Here is a 22,167-nt window from a genome sequence, read left to right as displayed (position 1 = left end):
TGGGAAATTATAATGGTTGCAACATGAGTCTCTGACTGTCACCACTCATCCTTGTTCTCCACACAGACATGGAGACATTGTCCATAACACTTCCAGTGAGACCATCCCACCCATTTCCCTCTTAACCAATTGGTCCAACCATCAACTCCACATCTCTCCAGCTTACAGACAAGGATGTTTTCTGGCAAAGGAACAAATACTGTGCCCATGTGCAGGTAAATGATATTGGTTCCTCTTCCCTCATCGGGCAATGCTGGAGCCAATGCCAACTCATCAAATCTGCTGCCAAGGTCAGATGGACACGGCCTCAAGAGCAGGACATGACAATGCAGAGCTGTGGTAGAAAAAAACCTCCCACCTTATGATTCTCCAGGCTGTGCCAGGCAAAAGCTGTAGCCTGAAAAAATATCCTAGGATAACTGGCCAAGGCTGTCCCAAACCTCCAGCCATAGATCATCCTCAAGGCTGTGCTCTGAATCTTCTAAACCAGAACCTTGTCATCCTTATTCCCAGTAACCCATAGACTGAGTTCTCCAATAACACCAGAGCAGAGCAGAGAGGCAGAATCTGCTGCACCTGCATTGGAGCAATCCCAAACATGCAGAATAAAGGCTGGGTGATGAGGGGATTGAGAGCAGCCCCAACAAGAAGGATTTGGGGTGTTGGTGGATGAAAAACGGGACATGGCCTGACCACGTGCACTCGCAGACCAGAAACGCCCTGTGCCCATCCCCACAGCGTGGGCAGCAGGTGAGAAGGGAATTCACAGCCTCTACTCCTCTCTGGAATTGTGTGGTCAACTGTAGGACCTCTGTGATAAGACATGGAGCTGCTGGAGTGGATCTGTGAATGGGCTGAGGATAGGATGAGGGGCTGGAGCCACTGATGTCCAGCCAGAGCGAACACACCCCAGAGGGGCTGGTGCCAGCAGCAGGGAGAGACCTGCGTTAGTGTATGCAGGCCTGTGTTCTAGAAACAGGAGGGTTTGTGGGATGCACTGGAAGACCAAAGCATGCCAGTGGGTGATAGGACTGGGGAAATCAATCCTGAAAGAGGTCTTGGTACACTTTTTAACCCAAATGGCTTTTACAACCCTGGCTTAGTGCTGAGTAAGACTGGAAAAGTCTTGGGAGAAGAAATCAGGAGTCGCCTGTGGCTATGATGCAGGAAAACTTTATTGAGGTAGAAGAATGAGAGGTCATGAGCATCCAGTAGAAGGGAGCCAGGCTGAGGTGCAAGCAGGGCGACCATCAGCCAAGGTCCTTTGCTCACAGGAGGTTTTTCCAGAGCATCAAGGACTCTCTGCCCCACAGTGGGAGCAGCCTAGCAGAGGTGCCCAATGGCCTATGACTTGGGAGAAGGGGTTTGCAGCCGAGAGGAATAGACAGAGCCAAAGCGGTGATGCAGAGCAGGGAGTAGGAGAAGAGGAGGCAGATGGGCCATGTGTGCAGGCAGGCCAGGCTGGTCCATTAGCAGTTATAGCAGCCCCTCCTGCCGTAGCAGCCCAGGCCTCCCAGCCCATAGCCAAACCCACGGCCATAGCCAAGGCCGTAGCCAAAGCCAAATCCACCCGAGATGGGCTGTCCCTGGGCACTGAGTTCAGTGCCCACAGCAGCCGAGGAGGTGGATCCGACGGCGGTGTTCTGGGGGAAGGAGGTCATGATGGGTCCTGGCAGGGTCACCAGCACAGGGGAAGGGTTGATGACGACGTGAGAATCCTGGCACTGCAGGGCACAGGGCTCGTTGCAGCTGTTGGCCAGCGGGGTGGGTCCGCAGGGACGGCAGATGTTGGAGCAGGCCATGGGTGTGGTGTGGAGGGTCCTGGAAGAGAGCGGGGAAAGTCAGAGTATGGTTGTGGGGAGAGCAAAGGGTGGTGATGAAAGAGGGCGACGGAATGTGGAGGCCGTTTTGGGGCCGTGGGGAGGTGTGAGGGCTGCTGAGGCTGGGGCTGAGTGTGCTGGAAGAGGGGGGCAGGGGTGCAGGATCAGGAGGGTCAGGGGTTTGAAACTCACCTTGCTGTCTGCAGGAGCAGTAGGAGAAGGATTCAGGTGTGTGTGAGGGAGAGAGGCTCTGGGCCGGCTTTTATGCTGGTTCTGGAGGGGTGGGACAACTTTGCCCCATGGCCTTGGGGCATTTTGAGGGCAGCAGCCAATGCCTGGGCCAGGCTGGGGAGTCATGAGGTGGGGAGTGTTTTCTTTTGTGTAATTCAGCAATTCCATTTCCTGTTCTTGAATGTCCATCTGACCTTGGCAGCAACTTTACTGCATTTGTATTTGGTAGGATTTCTTCGTTAGGTGTGAGTCAGGGTGGGTTGAATAAACAACCAGAGCCCAGCAGAAATGCAATGTCATCAGTGAGGTCATTTTGTGGCACTCGTGTGCTGTGGTTTGTGGGTGCCTTGTGAAGACTGGGCCCCTCTTCTGGGCTGCTGGATGTCCATCAGTCCTTGTGTTGCACCCAGGGATGCTGACAGAACTGTTGGTGTCCTGGGGAAGTCACTGATCAGTATCTTGGAAAGGTCTCAGTGCCTTGGAGCTCTTCCTGATGGATGAGAGAGACCTCACTCCTTTGTTTTTTGTCTTGTATCAAAAGAGAGAATCTGGAAATTAGAGCCTGGTTTGGTTGAACTTGTTCCAATGATGTGATCTATTTGTATTTCTCAACTTTCCATGGAAACGTAGTCTGTCATTTTAAATGTATTTCTTTATGTCTTTAAGAAATCAAATAAACAACTAACCAATGATGCTCGATCACATTTTGCCCAGGCTCATCTATGACGTGAATTTGCATATTCTGCATTCATGTCACATGGTTTCATTATTTACGTCCTCGTCATCAAAATATTTCATTCTGGTTAGGAAAAAACACTAATTTGTCCTGAATGGTAATTGTGATCCAATTTCCTCCTCTGTCACAGTGCCAGGGGGTCTTTGTGGAATTCTGTGATTCTGTGTCCTCCTCTTGAGGCTGTGTCCATCTGACCTTTGTGGCAGTTTTTAATTTTGAGGTTTAGAAGCCAAAGGATTGATATCATTGTTTTCCATTAGGCACGTAGAAGATGACAACAAAGCCTACAAGAATTGGGGTGTTATGAGTGAGGTCACGCCATAGAACACTCACATCTCCTTTGTCTATTTGTCCTGTGTCGCAAAACATAAACCTCACACATCTCTCACTTCTAATCACAAGGATTCTTTAGTTCCCTCAACCTCTTCCTGCTCCTGCACTGTTCTTGCTTCACTACGTCTATCGCTTTCTTCCACTGTAGAGCCCAACACATCATCCCAAATCAGATATCCTTTTCTCTGAAGAGGCAAAAAGTGTCAATTTACTAGAAACCACTTTTCCAGAAGTTCTTTTGCTGCAAGGATGCATGGCCATCTCTCGATCCATTTGGTCTCTGCCACTCCAGTAAGGACATTCTCACATCTCCAACTGCCCGCAGCCATTCCTGCTGGCTACACTTCTTTCTCTGCAGCCCAGGATATGGTTGGTGTTCTGGGCTGAAAATTCACATTGTGGTTTCCTGTCTAGAGTTTGGTCCAGCAGAACCCTCCAGTCTTTCTCACTGGAACTGCTCTTAAGGATTTCCTCTCCAAAGCTGTGCTCATGTCTGGGAATGTCCCGGCCCAGGTGCAGGAGCTTGAACTTGGAGTAGTCGAACCACAAGGGGTTCTTATGTCCCCAACATTCCCAGTGTCCCACTGATGGGATCTCTCATTGTTCTTCTGTCAACTGCACTGCTCATCTTCCTAGCACCTGCAAACCTGCTGAGGGGGGTCTCAATCCCACCGCTCATGTCCTTGATAAAGGTATTCAAGGTCACCAGGGCAAGACAGAGGCCCGATGTCCTCGTCACTGGCCTCCCCCTGTCCATAGAGCCCTTGACCATTGCTCTCTGGCTGCTCCTCATCCATTCATTGGTCCGCCTTTTATGTCCGGTTGTGTCCCCGCTCCGGGTGGGAGCTGACCTCCAGCTAGCTTGGGTCAACACAGACACAAAGTTTCCAGTTCGTTTCGGCTTCTCGGCTCGGCAGCTGGACCCAAAGGTGACAGTCAACAGCAGCAGAAGAGAAAAGGCTGGCTCTCAGCTTAGCAGGTTAAAGGATGTTTATTAGCAGAGATCTCCAAGCTCCGAGGCGAGCGGCTCGGAGCTTCCAGGCTGAGAACCCCGCGGCTGAGAGATTCTAAGTGGAGAACCCAGCGGCTGAGAGAGTTTGCTCCTCCCTCCCACCCCCTATAAGCGGGGGAGGGTCCCAGGGAGGATACAAAAAAGACCACAAATCAGGGGATTCAGGGGGTAACAAGGTGTGCCCACCCCCAAGCTTCAGACCACTAAAATCCAGAGCCAAAGGAATTTCCCCCAGGCTACCTATCACCTGAAGCCCTCTGCCGGAGATTTCACAATCTGGGAGGGACCCCGGGAGTGATAGGCAAGCTGCCCCAGAGAGGGGGGTTGGGGCAGAGGGGATGTTACATGTCATGTGAGGTATGGGATGATTGACACAAAACACCTTATTATACAGACAACACAAAAGGGATACAGAATTGGGGATACAGTAAAACGAACCATAACATAAACTTCTTACAAAAATCTAATAAAACAGTTCTGCACCACCACAGCCTTTGCAACCCACGTGTCTGCAGTTTAGAGACAAAGATGTTGTGTGGGACTGTGTGAAAGCCCTGACTGAAGTCCAGTGACAACAGTTTTCTTTCCCTTGAGAACTAAAGTGTTCTGGCAGGGAAGGATCTTCTGTTCCTGGTGGAGCATAAATGGATCCTGAGGTCACCATGGACCCTTTATGGCAAAAAGCTCCAGCAGTTACCAGGACTGGATTAGGAAGAGAAATACAAGCAGGTTGAGGGAGCTGAACAGCCTGTTCCGTGCAGAGGTGAGGCCACATGGAGATGAACATGGCTGACCAAGAGCAGTGCAAGGGCACCCTGAGACTGATGGGAATGGGGTATCCATAAAATGAGGAGAAGCTGGGGGAGCTGGGAGTTCTTCAGGCGGGAGGCAAGGATGCCAATAGGACACCTTGTCAATATGCCATGGAATGACCTCAGTGACAACACCCCACTCCTTGTAAGCTTTGCTTGAATCTTCTGCATGTCCTGGCGTGCACCATCAACAACAACACCTTGGTCTCTAATTCTGGCAACTAAAAACTCTCACCAAGGTCAGGTGGAGATGGCCTCAGGTGCAGAACATGAAATTGCACAATTCCACAGAGGAACAACCAAAGCATGGCAAAGAAGGAAAGAGGAGCTTGCTGTCCATCCATTACTAATTATTGGGGTTTGCTCACAGGAACAAAACATTAATACTTATGATTATAATTATGACACCTTGTGGCTTGAACACGGAAAAAGTGAGTTGTCAACAGAGATCCGTTTGGGAAAAAAGGTGTGGAACCTGGTTTGTAGTAATTTCTAGGATTTTGGAAAGAGGCTAAGGAATACACTTTATTGACAGAGTACGTGGTTGAGTACATTTCAGAAATCCAAATGGACTATAACAACGGAACACGTTCAGTCTAAGCAGCCTCTCGTTTTCCAGATTCTCCCTCTTGTTCACATGCAAGACACAAGGGCGAGAACTCATTAAAATAAATAAGGAACCCAGGCACCAGAACCTTCCCAAGATACTGCTCACAGTCCTCCCCAGGACATCATCAGCTCCCTCAGCATTCCTGGGTGCAACACCAGGACTGATGGACACCCAGTGGCACAGAAGAGGATCCCCGTGTTCACAAGGCACCCACAAACCGCAGAACATAAGGGCGACAAAATTACCACACTGATGACATTGAATTTCTGCTGGTTGTTTGTTCAGCCCTCCCTGACACACTTCTAACAATCCAATCCACCCAAATGCCAACTCCTAAAGCTGCCATCAAGGTCAGATGGACATGGCTTTAAGAGCTGGATATGACATGACAGAGTTTTGGGAACAAAAACATTCCTGACTTCATGACTCACAAGGCTGTGTCAGGCAAGGGCTGCTGCCTACAAAATGCCCCAAGGCCATGGGACAAGGCTGAACCACCCCTCCACAACCTGCATAAAAGCCAGCCCCAGTGCTTCTCTCCCTCACACACTCCTTTTGAATCCTCCTCGTCCTGCTCCTGCCAAAAAGGTGAGCCTCAATCTACCAACCCTCCTACTCCTGCACCCCTGGCTCCTCTCTTCCAGCATGCTCTGCCCCAGCCTCAGAAGCCCTCAGGCCTCCCCACAGACCCACAACACCTGCCCCACTCTCTCACCCTCCTGACAACCCCACTCCCCAGCCCTGCTTCAACCCTTTCTCTTCCAGGACCCTCCACACCACACCCATGGCCTGCTCCAACATCTGCCGTCCCTGCGGACCCACCCCGCTGGCCAACAGCTGCAACGAGCCCTGTGCCCTGCAGTGCCAGGATTCCCGTGTCATCATCAACCCTTCCCCTGTCCTGGTGACCCTGCCAGGACCCATCATGACCTCCTTCCCCCAGAACACCGCCGTCGGATCCACCTCCTCGGCTGCTGTGGGCACTGAACTCAGTGTCCAGGGACAGCCCATCTCGGGTGGATTTGGCTTTGGCCTTGGCTACGGCCTTGGCTATGGCCGTGGATTTGGCTATGGCCTGGGAGGCCTGGGCTGCTACGGCAGGAGGGGCGGCTACATCTGCTGAGGGCCCTCAGCACCACTGCTGACACCAACCACCCACTCCCTGGAACACATCTCAGGCATTGAGGACACCTCTCTGGGCCAAGGCTCTCAAACGGGCTCAGCACTTCCAGCTCCTGCTCTCAGGGCTCCAAGCAAGGCAGCAGCCAAGGGTCCGGCCTGGGCTGCCTGCAAACATGGCCCATCTCCCTCCTCCTTTTCCTCCATTCCTTGCTCTGCATGACTCCTTCGTCCATTTTTGGTCTCCTGTGCTGCAAACCCCTTCTCCCGAGGCAGAGACCATGAGACAGCTCTGCTGGACTGCTCCCTCTGCAAGGCAGAAAATCTGGTACAGCCTCCTGCTAGCAAAGCACCTCTGCTGATGGTCACCCTACTTGCCCCTCAGACCAGCTCCCTCCCACTGCCTGCTTCCAAGTTTTCTCTGTTCTACCTCAATAAAGTTTTCCTGCATCATAACTTCAGATGAGTCCTTCTTCTTTCTTCTCCCGAGACCGTTCCAAACCCTACTCAGTATTGTTCTAGGGTTCTAGAGACCACTGGGGTGGGTGAAAAAGTTCTCCAAGACCTCTTTTATGTGGTACTTTGCCAGTTCTGCTATCCAATGGCACACTTTGCCCTTCCATTGCATTCCATCAAACCTTCAGCTACCAAATCACAGGCCTGGATACACTAATGCAGATCTATCCCTGCCTCTGGCACAAACCCCTCATCATCCTCCAGGCTGTCTGTTCCCTTTGGCTGGGCACCAGTTGCTCCTGGCCCTCATCATCCTCCAGACCCTTCGGCATATCGGCTTGAGCATGTCCATGTCTTCCTTGTCACTGGAGGCTCAGAGTTCGACACAGAACTCTGGTCTCAGGAGAGCAGAGGTTGAGATTCCCCCACTCTCTTGTGCTGCCCACACTGTGGGGATGAGCCCATAACACAGGGGGAGTTTCTGGTAGGTGAGTGCACATGGCCAGGGCACCCCCAATTCTTCATCCACCGACGCCCCAAGTCCTTCTCCTTGGGGCTGCTCTCAATCCCCTCATCACCCATCCTTTATCCTGCATGTTTGGGATTGCTCCAGTCCAGGTGAGGGAGATTCTGCCCCTCTGCTCTTCTCTGCTCATACTAGAGAATGGTGTTTATCTCTGGATTACTGGGAATAAGGAAGGCAAGACTCTGCTGGATAACATCCAGAGTATGACATTGAGGATGATCTGTGGCTGAAGGTTCTGGACAGCCACTGGCCATGACATTGGGGCATTTTTTGATGCAGCGTCTCTGGCAAATCATGAGTTGGGGAGTTTTTTTCTTCCCTCAGCTCTTCAGTATCACGTCCAGCTATTGGGGCCGTGTCTGTCTGACCTGGGTGGCATCTTTTAATGAGCTGGTATTGGTTCCAGCCTTGTTGGATGAGGGCAGGGGGGACAATAGCATGTACCTGGACTTGTTGCCTAGCATTTAATCCTGTGCCAGAAGGCACCTGCATATTCACTCTGAAATGATGGAATGATGTGGAGTTGTGGTTGGACCTTACGGTGGATAAGGAATAGATGGGATGGTCTAATTCAAAGAGGACAGTCTAAGTCAAGCCATTGTGGTCACTGGTTCCACGTGTGTGGAGAAAAGGGAAGGCTGGTGACAGGCAGAAGCTCCTATTGGGACCAGAATTATTTCCCCCCTTTGTCAGGGACACGGATGGTGGGATTGAGTGGGATGTTCAGCAAAATCAGAGACCAGAACAAGCTGAGTAGTGCAGTTGGTTGTGTGGAGGGAAGGCATGGCATCCAGAGGGGCTGGAACAGGTTGGAGCAGCGGGATATTGTCAGTTTCATGAAGCTGAATGTGGCCAAAGGCAAGCTCCTGCACTTGGTTTGGAGCAATGCCAGACATGACCGCAGACTGGACAGTGATGGGGTTGAGAGCAGCCCAGAGGAGAAGGACCTGGGATATTGGTGGATGAGGAATTGAACATGCCTGTCCTGGGGTGACTTTATGATGCTTGTATCCCAAATCATCTGTTCTGTTTGTGCTGTGTGTTGAGTTCTGTACCTTTAAGACCGGTTCTAAGAGCAAGGAGAAGTTCAGAGTTTGTTTTGAGAGAGCTGCCTGACTCCTACATATTCTTCTCCAGAAGGGGTTTTTGGTGGAGGCTTGGAGAGACTGCAGGACAGAGATTTTTTTTTTTTGCTTTTAGTTAGTTTCAGCTAGCTAGGGCAGAGAAGTTCCCTGGACTGTTTTTTTTCTTTTTCTTGGAACTGCTTAAACCTGCTCTGGACAGAAAGCCCAGGAGAGCACTGGGGGCTGCACCTGCGGCCCACCGGGGCCTGGAGCTCGGCATTTTCCAGCAGCTCCAGAGGGACTGGGACTGAGGAGAGACTGAGAGAGAGCCGAGCTACACCCACGGCAAGGACTTTCTCAATTTGCCTTCTCACTCCAGATCGAGGGGTTTTATTGTTTCATATTGTTCATTCTTTATACTTGTATGTGCTTTGTTTAAGTAAAATAGGTTTTCCCACTTTTCTCCAAAGAAGTTTCTTTATTGGACCGGTTGGAGGGAGGAGGCCACTTGGGTTTGCTTCCCGGAGGGATCCAATTGAGGGGTTTTCTCCCGAATTTGTCCCTAAACCAGGATAATGCCCCAACCATGAACACTCATAGACCAGAAAGCCCCCGTGTCCTGGGCTCATCCCCACAGTGTGGGCAGCAGCTGAGAGGGGAATTCTGCCCCTCTGCTCTTCTGAGACTGCAGATGTGTATTTGGAAGACATGGACGTGCTCGAGCAGAGCTGTAGGTGGACAGGGAAAATGATGAGGGTCTGGAGCAACTGGCGTGCAGCCAATGTGAACACAGCACCCGTACGTGGCTTGTGTCAGAAGCAGGGATAAACCTGCATTAGTGTATCCAGGCCTGGGATCAAGCAAGTGAAGGGTTTGTGGGACGCAATGGAAGAGCAAAGTGTGCAAGTGTGCACCCATCAAAGAAGAGGACACTTCACAATGCTGCAATGCAAAAGAATTTTATTGAGGTGTAAAGAAAAGTGAAAATCATGACCAGCAAGTGGAAGAGGTCGGGCTGAGGTACAAGTAGGGCGACCATCAGCCAAGGCCACTTTGCTTGCAGGTGGTTTGGTCAGAGGATCAATGACATCCCGCCCCACAGTGGGAGCAGCCCGATGGTGGAGGTGACCGATGGTCTCTGGCTTGGCAGAAGGGGTTTGCAGCAGAGGGGAAAGGACAGAGCCAAAGGGGTGATGCAGAGCGGGGAGTAGGACAAGAGGAGGAGGCAGATGGGCCGTGTTTTCAGGCAGCCTGGGCTGGATCCTTGGCTGCTGCCTTGCTTGGAGCCCTGAGAGCAGGAGCTGGAAGTGCTGAGCCTGTTTGAGAGCCTTGGCCCAGAGAGGCGTCCTCAATGCCTGAGATGTGTTCCAGGGAGTGGGTGGTTGGTGTCAGCAGTGGTGCTGAGGGCCCTCAGCAGTTGTAGCCGCCCCTTCTGCCGTAGCAGCCCAGGCCTCCCAGGCCATAGCCAAATCCACGGCCATAGCCAAGGCCGTAGCCAAGGCCAAAGCCAAATCCACCCGAGATGGGCTGTCCCTGGACACTGAGTTCAGTGCCCACAGCAGCCGAGGAGGTGGATCCGACGGCGGTGTTCTGGGGGAAGGAGGTCATGATGGGTCCTGGCAGAGTCACCAGCACAGGGGAAGGGTTGATGATGACACGGGAATCCTGGCACTGCAGGGCACAGGGCTCGTTGCAGCTGTTGGCCAGCGGGGTGGGTCCGCAGGGACGGCAGATGTTGGAGCAGGCCATGGGTGTGGTGTGGAGGGTCCTGGAAGAGAGAGGGGTGAGACAGGGCAGGGGAGTGGGGTTGTGATGGGCTGTGGAGAGGGTGAGGGAGTGTGGAGGCTGTTGAGGGGCTGTGGGGAGGTGTGAGGCTGCTGATGGTCAGCGTGCTGGCAGAGAGGAGCCAGGGAATCAGGAGCAGCAGGGTCAGGGGTTTGAGACTCACCTTGTCAGCAGGAGGAGAAGGTGTGAGGAGAAGTGTGTGAGGGAGAGAGGCTCTGGGCCGGCTTTTATGCAGGTCCTGGCAGGGCGGGACAGCTTGGTCACTTGGCCTTGGGGCATTTTGCAGGCAGCAGCTCTTTGCTGGCCCACGCTGGTGAGTTCTGATGTGCGGAGTGTTTTCTTTCATGCAATTCTGCAATTCCATGTCCTGACCCTGAGGCTGTGTCAATCTGACCTTGGCGGCAGCTTTTAATTTCAAGAATTAGTGACCATTATCTTGTTGCTAGTGCCTTTCAGGACGTGTAGAACATTCAAACAACCTGAACACAGTTGATGTGTCTTGAATGAGGACATGCCACGGCATAATGACATCATGTCCCATCTGCTTTCTTTCCTCCTGCCTGGAGGAACCCCCAGCTCTGTCAACTTCTCCCCATTTTAAGGATGCTCCAGTCTTGTCAGTGTCATGGTCCCCTGGCACTGCTCTGGGTCAACCATGTCCATGTCCTCGTTGCATCCTGTAGCCCCACCAGTGATGTGCTACAAGACAGTCGACTTCCTCATCCTGCTCCTATTACTTTTTCTATTATGTATTTCCTAACCCTGTCCCGGTAATTCCTGGGGTTTTTTACATCCAAGGGTTCATGTCCACCTCATGATCCATTTATGCTCCACCAGGATCACAAGGTCCTTCCCTGCTCAAACGCTGTTGTTGACAAGGGAATGGTAACTGGTGTCATGTTCCTGGACTTCTATCAGGGTCTTCAAACATCACCCCGGGACTTCCTTATCTCTAAACTGCACAGTTCAAACCCTTCAGTGGGTTTGAAGTGTTGACTAATCGATCTATGAGGAATTGTTCCCCTCATGCTTCTTATTCTCCTTATCCTCCATGGGATTTCCTTTCCGTGCGTCCGTCACAGCCCAGCACTGTGACCCCACAGTGTGACCTTGCTGGGCCCAGCTGGGACAAGTGCTACGGATGAATCAACACTGTGAGGAGCATAGGACACCTCCCCAAGTCCTATGGATTGCTTTCCCATCTCCAATGGAAAAGGCCAGGAATACAGACAAGCCTGGCGAGATGTAGCCGAGGTAGGGAGGTTGAGAACGTGATCAAAGGGGCAGACACACACTGCCAGAACACCTGGAATGCTTAGAGCAGCCTAAATTCTCTGTGAGGAAATGGGGATCCCTCTTCACCACAACACAAAAAACACAGCACACCAGTGCCATGGGGTCACCTCACTGATGACACCCCATGGCCACAAAGCTTTGGTCACGTCTTCAACCCATCCTCTGACATAAACCACCAAGGTCAGAATTTGACCTCTAATACATTTAAAAGCTGCCGACAAGGTCAGAGGGACACAGCCTGAAGAGAAGGACATGGAATTGCAGAACCCCACAAAGGAATGCCAGCATCATGACAGAGAAGGAAAGAGCAGCTCACTAACTGTCCATTAGTAATTACTCCTTTTTGTTAATAGGAACACAATACTGCAACTGACAGGATAAAAGTTATGAAACCGTTTGGCTTGAACACGGAATAAATGAATTGACATCACACACCAGGCTGGGAAAAAAGAGATGGGCCTGTGTCCATTGTTGGCTTTTTAGATTTCTAAATGAGGTCAAGAAATACACTTTAAATTATAGAATAGCTTGCTGGGTAAACTTCAGAAATCTCAGTGGACTATAATATTGGAAGAGATTCGGTCTGAACAGTCTCTACTTTCCAAGATCCTCTCTGGATTCCATCCAAGACCCAAGGGCAAAAGCCCTCTTTTGTCCATCAGGAAATACTCCCAGGCACTGTGACCTTTCCAAGTTATTGCAGAGTGACCTCCCCAGGGCATCAGCAGCTCCCTCAGCATTCCTGAGTGCAACACGAGGACTGATGGACATCCAGCGGCACAGAAGACAGGTCCAGTCTTCACAAGGCACCCACAAACCACAGCACACGAGTGTCACAAAATTACCGCACTGACAAAATTACCTCAGTGTCATTGCATTTCTGCTGGTCTCTGCTTGTCTATTCATCCTTCCCAGACATGAACCAAATAATCAAATCCTCTCAAAGACCGACACTCACTTTAAAGCTGCCACCAAGGTCAGATGGACAAGGACTCCAGAGAAGGACATGACACTGCAGAATTCCATGAAGGAAAATACTCCCCAAACAATGACTCACAGGCAAGAGCTGCTGCCCTCAAAATGCCCCAAGGTCATGGGACAAGGCTGTCCCGCCCATCCATGACCAGCATAAAAGCCGGCCCAGAGCCTCTCTCCCTCACACACTTCTCCTCAAGCCTTCTCCTCCTGCTCCAGTGCTGACAACCAGGTGAGTCTCAATCCCCTGACCCTGCTGCTCCTGCGCTCTTGGCTCCTCACTGCCAGCATGCTCAGCCCCAGCCTCAGCAGCCCTCACGCCTCCCCACAGACCCACAACAGCCGCCACCCCCCCTCACCCTCTTTCATCACCACCCCTTGCACTCCCCAGATCCCTGCTCTGTCTCACCCCCTTCTCTTCCAGGACCCTCCACACCACACCCATGGCCTGCTACGACATCTGCCGTCCCTGCGGACCCACCCCGCTGGCCAACAGCTGCAACGAGCCCTGTGCCCTGCAGTGCCAGGATTCCCGTGTCATCATCAACCCTTCCCCGGTGCTGGTGACCCTGCCAGGACCCATCATGACCTCCTTCCCCCAGAACACCGCCGTCGGATCCACCTCCTCGGCTGCTGTGGGCACTGAACTCAGTGTCCAGGGACAGCCCATCTCGGGTGGATTTGGCTTTGGCTACGGCCTTGGCTATGGCCGTGGATTTGGCTATGGCCTGGGAGGCCTGGGCTGCTACGGCAGAAGGGGCGGCTACAACTGCTAAGGGTCCTCAACACCACTGCTGACACCAACCACCCACTCCCTGGAACACATCTCAGGCATTGAGGACACCTCTCTGGGCCAAGGCTCTCAAAGGGGCTCAGCACTTCCAGCTCCTGCTCTCAGGGCTCCAAGCAAGGCAGCAGCCATGGGGCCAGTCCGGGCTGTCTGCAAACATGGCCAAACTTCCCTCTCCTCCTACTCCCTGTTCTGCATCACACCTTCAGCTCTGTCCAGTCTCCTCTGCTGCAAACCCCTTCTCCCAAGACACAGTTGGTCACCTCTGCTGGGCTGTTCCCACTGTGTGGCAGGGAGGCTTTGGTGCTCTGGCCAAACCACTTGCAAGCAGAGAATTTTGACTGATGGTCACCCTGCTCACTCAGACTGCTCTCTTCCGGTGGATTCTCATTATTTTCCACTGTTCTTTTAGCTCAATAAAATTCTCTTGCATTGTGACACTGTGTTGTCTCCTTTTCCTTCACTGGCACACGCTGGCACACTTTGCCTTTCCGGTGTATTCCACAAACCCTTCACTTGTTTGATCCCAGGCCTGGATACACTAATGCAGGTCTGTTCCTCCCTCCAATACAAGCCATGCATTGTTCTCAATTTGGCTGGAGACCAGTTGCTCCAGATCCTCATCATCTTCCAGTTCCATCCACAGCTCTGCTTTCAGCAGATCTTCCGTATCCTCGGGTGCCCAGAGTTGAACACATGTCCCCAGTCTCTGAAGAGCAGCGCAGAGGGTCAGAATCACCCCCTCACCTGCTGCCTGTGCTGTGGGATGAGCCCAGGACACAGGAAGGGTTTGGGTCTGTGAGTGCACATGGACTGGGCATGTCCAGTTCTTTATCCACCAATACCCCACATCCTTCTCCTTGGATATCCTCTCAATCAACTCATTACCCATCCAATATCCATTACTGTGATTGCTACGTGTCTGAGGGGACAACAGCCCCACTGCCCAGCTCATTATTGAGGATGTTGAACAGCGTTGGCCACACAGATCCAACTCCTGGGCTGCAGGACTGGAGATTCACCTCCATTTGCATCTTTGGCCACCGATCAGAAGCCTCTGGCCTCAGCCCCTGAGCCACACTTAGGCCACTCGCCGCACTCTCAGCCAACCTGGGCTTCTTTGGATGTCCTAGGAGGGTAGGATTGGAAGGACCCTCAAAGGCTTCACAAAAGTGTTGAGTTCAACAGCAGCTCCCTCCTCATGCCCAGGCTGAGCCACTGGGACACAGCAGACACAGAGTTCAAACACCATTTCCTCAAGGGAAATCCTCCCCGAGAAGTGGCCTCGGCTCAGGGCACTTGCCACAACTCCAGACCCCAAAGGCCCGGCTCACCCCTCACCTGCTGCTGCTCCCATTTTATTGAAGGGCAAACTCTTCCTGAAAAGTCTGATGGAGTTCCAACGCTATCAAACGACGGAAGAGCAACGGTTATCACGTACATGGACTTGTGCAAAGAATTTCTTCCTGTGGCAGACAACATCCTCATCTCTGACGTGGAGGGATGTGGAGCTGATAGCTGGAACATCAACTGTGGGGTAGAAAATGAGGGGGATTGTGCGTTGCGGTCAGTGGCTCCATGTCCGTGAGGAGAGCAGGGATGAGTGGTGACCAACAGAGGCTCCTGCTGGGACCATTATCACTCCCCACATTTGCCAGGCACAGGGACAGTGCAACTGAGTGTCCCCTCAGCAAGGCTGGGAATGCCATCAAGGTGCTGCTGATTGTTTGGAGGGAAGGGATGGCATCCAGAGAGCTCTTGCCAAACTGGGGACGTGGGGTGGTGTGATTGCAATGGAGGGCGACAAAACCAAGTGCAAGATTTTTAAATCTGAATCGGAGCAATTTCAGTGATGGATATTGGATGGGTAATGAGTTGATGAAGAGCTTCCCCAAGGAGAAGGACTTGGGGTGTTGGTGGATGAAGAACTGGACGTGCCCTGGCCTTGTGAACACCCCAAACAGAAGCTGCCCATGCCATGGGCTCATTGCCACAGTGTGGGCTGCAGGTGAGGAGGGAATTCTGACCCTCTGCTCTGCTCTGCTCTGGTGAGACTGGAGTTCTGTGCTCAGCTCTGGGGCATCAAGGGTAAGGGCCTGCTCATGTGGACCTCTGTATGGGTGTAGTGACTTCACGTTCACCAAATTTTGGTTTGGTTTTGGTACTTACTCTTTCTGTGGGAGAGAGACTAGGAGAAAAACAAAGCAGGCTTAACTTTAAAATGAACAAATAGTTTATTAACATACACTAAAAGAATAGAAAAGAAAAAAAAAGTTGGGAAAAAAAAAACCCTAAAACAGAATGAAACTTCAAAAACACTCTTCCCTCCCCTTACAAACTGTTCACTTTCTTACAAAACAACATAAAGAGACAAAACTTGTAATTTTCAGTCAGTTTCACTATCTGACAATAGTCTTTCATCAATTCATTAGGGGAAGAGAATCTTTTTGAGTCATGGATCCCACTGACAACTCAGGACAGTTCTCTTGTGGGTTCCAAACTGTCACAAAAACAACCGCCCGGAGAAACCTGCCTTTGTGACCCTCCCAGGAGCAGTTTCCCAAGCTGCTTATGGGTCATGGGTCTTAGACTTTTGCATACTGAGGTGTCACCTTTTAAAGATGAATAACTCCAAAGCAAAGGATTCTTCACCTCAAGGTACAGAGATATCTTCTCACTTCCTCACTGGCGCAGGGGCTTCTCATCTTTATCTCTGTTCAAGCATCTTATAGGATATTACTTAGTTCATCACAAACACCTTTGCTGAAATTCACACACAAATTAAAACAATCATCTCCCCAAATGCATATCTTTCCCATGATTTAAAGGAATGATCTAAATATAGAGTTCATTTCCATGGCTCGAGTAAGAATGGAACAACCAACTCTTCAACCCTCTGTCCCAATGGCCTTTTCACTCTTGCTTTACTGATTTCATTTTGTTGTTATGTTCACTCTGTCCTTTCTTACTCTCTCAGAGAAGGGCTGAGCTCTGGAAGCTTCATGTTGCTAAGAAAGAGTTAAATCTGCTCAGAGTTTTTCTCTCTCTCTCTCTCTCTCTCTCTGTAGCTCGTGGTGTTAGATGTTCAAGGCCGAGCTGATGAGGGAGGAAGAACTCACGCAGAAACATCAGAGATTGGAGCACTCGGGCAGTCCGGAATCACAAAAAAACCCCAGGCAGGATCATAAATGCCTTCTCAGCCACCCCTCGGTGTAAATCGGGGTGCCTTTGGCCCAAATGGTGCCCATAGCTCTTATCAGGGCCCAGCAGAGATTTCTCCCTGCTCTAGAGAAGTCTGAAGAAAGTAGCTGTTGTAGAACAGCAACCTCTCCTTCCCCCCCTCACCCGGGAGCCGATGGAATCCGGCCAGGCCTCAGGCCAGCTCCCATCCCCCAAAAGTGGGGAGCAGCAGGCCCAGCTCGATGTTACCTGTCTCTCTCTGGCCAAAGGAAGAAGAAAAAGGGCCCACCTACAGGAAACTCATGGGGTTTTATACGGTACTTCCCAAAGCCCCAGCCAACAATTTCAGTGGTCAGAATAGATGTCAATATTCCAACTAACTCTCTGATAGGTCTCTGTCTCTTCTAAAGCAATTCCCAGGTCCTGACCTGGAGAATTATTTTACATTTTTCTATAACTAAAAAACCAAACTGTACTAACCCATGACAATGGGCGAAAGAGATAACAGGGGACTGGAACAACTGAGGTGTAGCCAATGTAAAAATATGGCCCAGGAGGGGCTTGTGTCAGAGGCAGGGATAGATCTGCCTCAGTGTATCCAGGTGTAAAATCAAGCAGGTGAAGGGTTTGTGGGATGCACTGGAAGAACAAAGCGTGCCAGTATGTGCCAGTTAGGAAAAGGAGACACCAAAATACTGCAATGCAATAGAATTTTATTGAGGCATAAAGAACAGGGGAAGGTCATGAACGGCAAGAGGAAGGAGCAAGTAGGGCAACCATCAGTCAACGGCCTTTGGCTGGAGGTGGTTTAGCCAGAGCATCAAGGTCTTCCTGCCCTGCAGCAGAAGGAAACTGACAGTGAAGATTCCTGATGCTCTCTGGCTTGGGAGAAGGGATTTGCAGCAGAGGAGACTGGACAAGCCAAAAGGGAATGGGAGAAGAGCACATGGGCCGTGTTTGCAGGCAGCCTGGGCTGGATCCTTGGCTGCTGCCTTGCTTGGAGCCCTGAGAGCAGGAGCTGGAAGTGCTGAGCCCGTTTGAGAGCCTTGGCCCAGAGAGGCGTCCTCAATGCCTGAGATGTGTTCCAGGGAGTGGGTGGTTGGTGTCAGGAGTGGTGCTGAGGGCCCTCAGCAGATGTAGCCGCCCCTTCTGCCGTAGCAGCCCAGGCCTCCCAGGCCATAGCCAAATCCACGGCCATAGCCAAGGCCGTAGCCAAAGCCACCAAATCCACCCGAGATGGGCTGTCCCTGGACACTGAGTTCAGTGCCCACAGCAGCCGAGGAGGTGGATCCGACGGCGGTGTTCTGGGGGAAGGAGGTCATGATGGGTCCTGGCAGGGTCACCAGCACAGGGGAAGGGTCGATGATGACACGGGAATCCTGGCATTGCAGGGCACAGGGCTCGTTGCAGCTGTTGGCCAGCGGGGTGGGTCCGCAGGGACGGCAGATGTTGTAGCAGGCCATGGGTGTGGTGTGGAGGGTCCTGGAAGAGAGGGGGGTGAGGAAAGAGAATGAGGGCGTGTGGAAGCTGTTGTGGGGCTGTGGGGAGGTGTGAGGGCTGCTGACGCTGGGGCTGAGTGTGCTGGAAGAGAGGAGCCAAGGGATGCAGGAGCAGGAGGATCAGGAGATTGAGACTCACCTCGTGGGCACAAGAGAAGGAGAAGGATTCAGGACGAGCGTTTGAGGGAGAGAGGCTCTGCGCCGGCTTTTATGCTGGTCGTGGAGGGGTGGGACATCCTTGTCCCATTGCCTTGGGGTATTTTCTAGGCAGCAGCTCTTGGCTGGCCCAGCCTTGTGAGTCATTGTTTGGGGAGTATTTTCCTTCATGGAGTTCTGCAGTGTCATGACTGGCTTTTGAGTCCTTGTCCATCTGACCTTGGCAGCAGCTTTAAATTGAGATGTGGTATTTGGGCGGATTTGACTGAATTTGTCAGGGAGGGCTGGATAAACAACCAGAGCCCAGCAGAGTTGCGATATCATCAGTGACGTCATTTTGTGGCACTCGTGTGCTGTGGTTTGTGGGCACCTTGTGAAGGCTGGACTCCTTTTCTGTGCCACTGGGTGTCCCTCAGTCCTCGTGTTGCACCCAGGAATGCTGAGGCAGCTGCTGATGTCCCGAGGAGATCACTGTGCAATAACTTGGAAATGTTTTAGTGCGTAGGAGTGTTCCTACGGATGAAAGAAAGCTCATTGCCTTGTGTCTTGAATTGTATCAAGAGAGAGCATCTGGAAAAGTAGAGGCTCGTCTGGTTGAACTTGTTCTGGTGTCGTGGTCTGTTTGGATTTTTCATCTTTATACGACATTGTACTCTGTCATTTAAAGTGTATTTCTTGACCTCATTAAGAAATCCATTAAATGAAGACCCAACCCAGCCTGATCCCTTTTTTCCCAGGCTGGTCTGTGATTTCCATGCCTTTATTCCTCATTCAAGCCATGAGGTTTCATATCTGATATCCTTTTAGTCTCAATAATTTGTTCCTGCTAGTGAAACCCATTAATTACTAATGGTTGGTCAGGCGTAGTCCTCTTCCCTCCTCTGTCATGCTGAGGGCATTCCTTTGTGGAATTCTGCAGCTCAATGTCCTTCTTTTCAGGCCATGTCCAATCTGACCTTGGTGGCAGATTTTAAGTGTCATAGAGGTTAAGGGCAGGTGTTGAAGGTGTGTGTGTCATGGAGGGCTGAAGACATGTCCAAAGCCTTGGAGAGATGGGGTGTCATCAGTGAGGTCACCCCATGCCACTGGTGTGTCATGATTTTGGGGTGCACTGTGAAGTGGGGCCCCGAACCATCACAGCCCTGTCAGGATTTGTCTGGCTTTGCAGGAGCACTGCTTATGAGGAACTGTCCTTTCCAGGATGTTCGCTCCACCGCCACCATGCTGCCAGCATTCAGAGCCTGTCTGTATTCCTAGCCTATCCTGCTGGATATGAGGAAGTGATCCCTGTGATTTAGGATGGCCTCCTCTTCTCCCACAAAGTCTTGTGTTGGTTCATCTACAGCTCCCATCTCTGGGATGAACAAGGTCACACTGTAGGGTCACAGTGCCGGGCTGTGACTGACCAATGGAAAGGAAAAGGGTGCAGGATAAGGAGAACGTGACACATGAGGAGCACAATTGCCCATCCATTGATTACTCCACCCCTGAAACTCACGTTCCTGAGCTTTTGAAAGGTTGAGGAAGTCGGCTGTCCTCATGCCCATCACTAGAAGGGCTCACTAGTTGGACAAGGGCATGGACATGTTTGACCAAGTGCATGGCAGGGACACCATGGCACTGACAGGACTGGGGTGTCCTCAAAATGAGGTGAAGATGAAAAAAATGGGAGTTCTTCCAGGCAGGAGACAAGAATGCAAATGGGAGATTATGTCAATATGCCATGGTATGACCTCGCTGACAACACCCCAATTCTCCAAAGATTCAGCTGAGTCTTTGACATGTCCTGACACACACCAAAATGAACAAGATAATGGTCACCAATTCTCGCAATTAAGATGTTCTGCTAAGGTCACATGGACACAGCCTTAAGGGAAGGACACGGAATTGCAGATTTGCAGGAAGAAAAACACTACCCACCTCAGGACTCACAAGGGTGGGCCAGCCAAGAGCTGCTGCCTACAAAATACCCCAAGGCCATGGGACAAGGCTGTCCCAACCCTCCACAACCTGCATAAAAACCGGCCCAGAGCCTCCCTCCCTCACACACTTCTCCTCAAGCCTTCTCCTCCTGCTCCCGCCAAACAGGTAAGCCTCAAACCCCTGACCCTCCTGCATCCTTGGCCCCTCTCTTCCATCACACTCAGCCCCAACCTCAGCAGCCCTCACACCTCCCCACAGACCCACAACAGCCTCCACACTCTCCCTCTCTCTCCTGCATCACTGCCTCTCACACCCCCACTCCCTGTCCCTGCCTCACCCTGCTCTCTTTCAGGACCCTCCACACCACACCCATGGCCTGCTACGACATCTGCCGTCCCTGCGGACCCACCCCGCTGGCCAACAGCTGCAACGAGCCCTGTGCCCTGCAGTGCCAGGATTCTCACGTCGTCATCAACCCTTCCCCTGTGCTGGTGACCCTGCCAGGACCCATCATGACCTCCTTCCCCCAGAACACCGCCGTCGGATCCACCTCCTCGGCTGCTGTGGGCACTGAACTCAGTGCCCAGGGACAGCCCATCTCGGGTGGATTTGGTGGCTTTGGCTACGGCCTTGGCTATGGCCGTGGGTTTGGCTATGGCCTGGGAGGCCTGGGCTGCTACGGCAGAAGGGGCGGCTACAACTGCTGAGGGCCCTCAGCACCACTGCTGACACCAACCATCAGCTCGGGGCTCTGGCAAGAGCTCCTGCAAGCAGATCACTTCGGCTGGTGCTCGCCCTACTTGCATCTCATACTGGATGTCTTCTTCTCTCCTTTTCCATATTTCTTCATTCTTTTGACTCAATAAAGTTTTCCTGCAACAGACTGAGATGCCTCCTGTTCTTTTGTAGTTCCAGCAGTATCACATCCTCACCAAGCACATTGCACGCCTCAGCAGACTGCTGGGGTATGTGCAACAACACCTTCCCTCACAAATATGTCAAAGCAACTAATAAGAAAGTCTGGCCTAGGAAGCACAGGAGGTGACGCCTTCCGGAACATGACACAAAGCCATCACCTGGTACACCAAAGCCTTGGACACATCCATCCTCTCCTGGGTGCAGCTCTGGTGAAGTCACTCCATGTCAGCATGGACTTGGCAAACTTCCCCACCAGGGCTCTTGAACCCCTTCAGCAAAAAGAGTCACAAAATCGTCCATTTGGGCAGGAAATCTGGAGTGCATTTTCTTTAACTCCCCTGCTCAAACAACAGCAGGGTTCCCAGAACCACGGACAGCTCAATGCTGACTCTAACAGGACTGACAGCCCAACACGTCTTCCCCTCTACGGCCACCCTCACAACGAAAGATTCTCATGTTCTTTAGCAATTGCATTCCATCTGTTTTCCCTTTGGTCTTGCCCTCTCGTCCTGCACGTGTGCACTGCTGAGAACTGCCAGGCTTCCTCACATTCCTTCTCTGCCATCAAAGATTTGTGCTCACTGATGACACTCCCCTGCCCAGCCTCATCCCCTGGGAGTACCAGCTCTCTCAGTTTCTCCTCTAGGAATGATTTGCCAGCCCCTTTGGAATCTTGGTGGTCCTGAACTGGTCTTGATTCACTAAATTGACTTCACTTTCACACTGGAGAGTCCAAGGCTGTCCACAACACCTCACACGGGACCTCACCAGTGCTCAGAAGACACCAAGAGTCACCTCCCCCTGCCTCATCACAGCACATCTCCCCAACCCTGATCAGGACACCTGGGGTCCCTTTTCCCACATGGATACAGGGACACTTCCTGCCCCAATCCTTCTAACCCAGATTCACAAAGGCTTTTTCAGAG

The 22,167-nt window shown here is 51.8% G+C and overlaps 6 protein-coding genes across 6 annotated transcripts; 3 read left to right on the top strand and 3 right to left on the bottom strand.

Moving 5' to 3' along the window:
* Positions 1–1,469: 1,469 nt before the first annotated feature.
* Positions 1,470–1,802, bottom strand: LOC120759488 (feather beta keratin-like). The gene has a single exon (XM_040078794.1). It carries the CDS (start codon positions 1,800–1,802, stop codon positions 1,470–1,472), a length of 333 nt encoding a protein of 110 aa, XP_039934728.1.
* A 4,536-nt stretch (positions 1,803–6,338) lies between these two features.
* Positions 6,339–6,677, top strand: LOC120757045 (feather beta keratin-like). Its single transcript, XM_040074095.1, has one exon. The coding sequence runs from the start codon at positions 6,339–6,341 to the stop codon at positions 6,675–6,677; it is 339 nt and encodes a 112-aa protein (XP_039930029.1).
* A 3,452-nt stretch (positions 6,678–10,129) lies between these two features.
* On the bottom strand, positions 10,130–10,468 carry LOC120752535 (feather beta keratin-like). Its single transcript, XM_040063727.2, has one exon. The coding sequence runs from the start codon at positions 10,466–10,468 to the stop codon at positions 10,130–10,132; it is 339 nt and encodes a 112-aa protein (XP_039919661.1).
* A 2,750-nt stretch (positions 10,469–13,218) lies between these two features.
* LOC120752542 (feather beta keratin-like) lies at positions 13,219–13,551 on the top strand. Its single transcript, XM_040063755.1, has one exon. The coding sequence runs from the start codon at positions 13,219–13,221 to the stop codon at positions 13,549–13,551; it is 333 nt and encodes a 110-aa protein (XP_039919689.1).
* Positions 13,552–17,872: 4,321 nt separating this feature from the next.
* LOC120752539 (feather beta keratin-like) lies at positions 17,873–18,208 on the bottom strand. The gene has a single exon (XM_040063742.1). The coding sequence runs from the start codon at positions 18,206–18,208 to the stop codon at positions 17,873–17,875; it is 336 nt and encodes a 111-aa protein (XP_039919676.1).
* Positions 18,209–20,694: 2,486 nt separating this feature from the next.
* LOC120755741 (feather beta keratin-like) lies at positions 20,695–21,030 on the top strand. The gene has a single exon (XM_040071169.1). The coding sequence runs from the start codon at positions 20,695–20,697 to the stop codon at positions 21,028–21,030; it is 336 nt and encodes a 111-aa protein (XP_039927103.1).
* Positions 21,031–22,167: the final 1,137 nt, after the last annotated feature.

Source organism: Hirundo rustica, chromosome 1 (assembly GCF_015227805.2).
Source record: "Hirundo rustica isolate bHirRus1 chromosome 1, bHirRus1.pri.v3, whole genome shotgun sequence".
NCBI lineage: Eukaryota > Metazoa > Chordata > Aves > Passeriformes > Hirundinidae > Hirundo > Hirundo rustica.
The sequence above is the reverse complement of the archived record's forward strand: the minus strand, read 5'-3'. Positions and strand labels throughout refer to the sequence as shown.

Excerpts from the sequence above, each read along its gene's own strand:
- LOC120757045 (XM_040074095.1), top strand. The coding sequence starts at position 6,339 with ATGGCCTGCTCCAACATCTGCCGTCCCTGCGGACCCACCCCGCTGGCC.
- LOC120752539 (XM_040063742.1), bottom strand. The coding sequence starts at position 18,208 with ATGGCCTGCTACAACATCTGCCGTCCCTGCGGACCCACCCCGCTGGCC.
- LOC120755741 (XM_040071169.1), top strand. The coding sequence starts at position 20,695 with ATGGCCTGCTACGACATCTGCCGTCCCTGCGGACCCACCCCGCTGGCC.
- LOC120752535 (XM_040063727.2), bottom strand. The coding sequence starts at position 10,468 with ATGGCCTGCTCCAACATCTGCCGTCCCTGCGGACCCACCCCGCTGGCC.
- LOC120759488 (XM_040078794.1), bottom strand. The coding sequence starts at position 1,802 with ATGGCCTGCTCCAACATCTGCCGTCCCTGCGGACCCACCCCGCTGGCC.
- LOC120752542 (XM_040063755.1), top strand. The coding sequence starts at position 13,219 with ATGGCCTGCTACGACATCTGCCGTCCCTGCGGACCCACCCCGCTGGCC.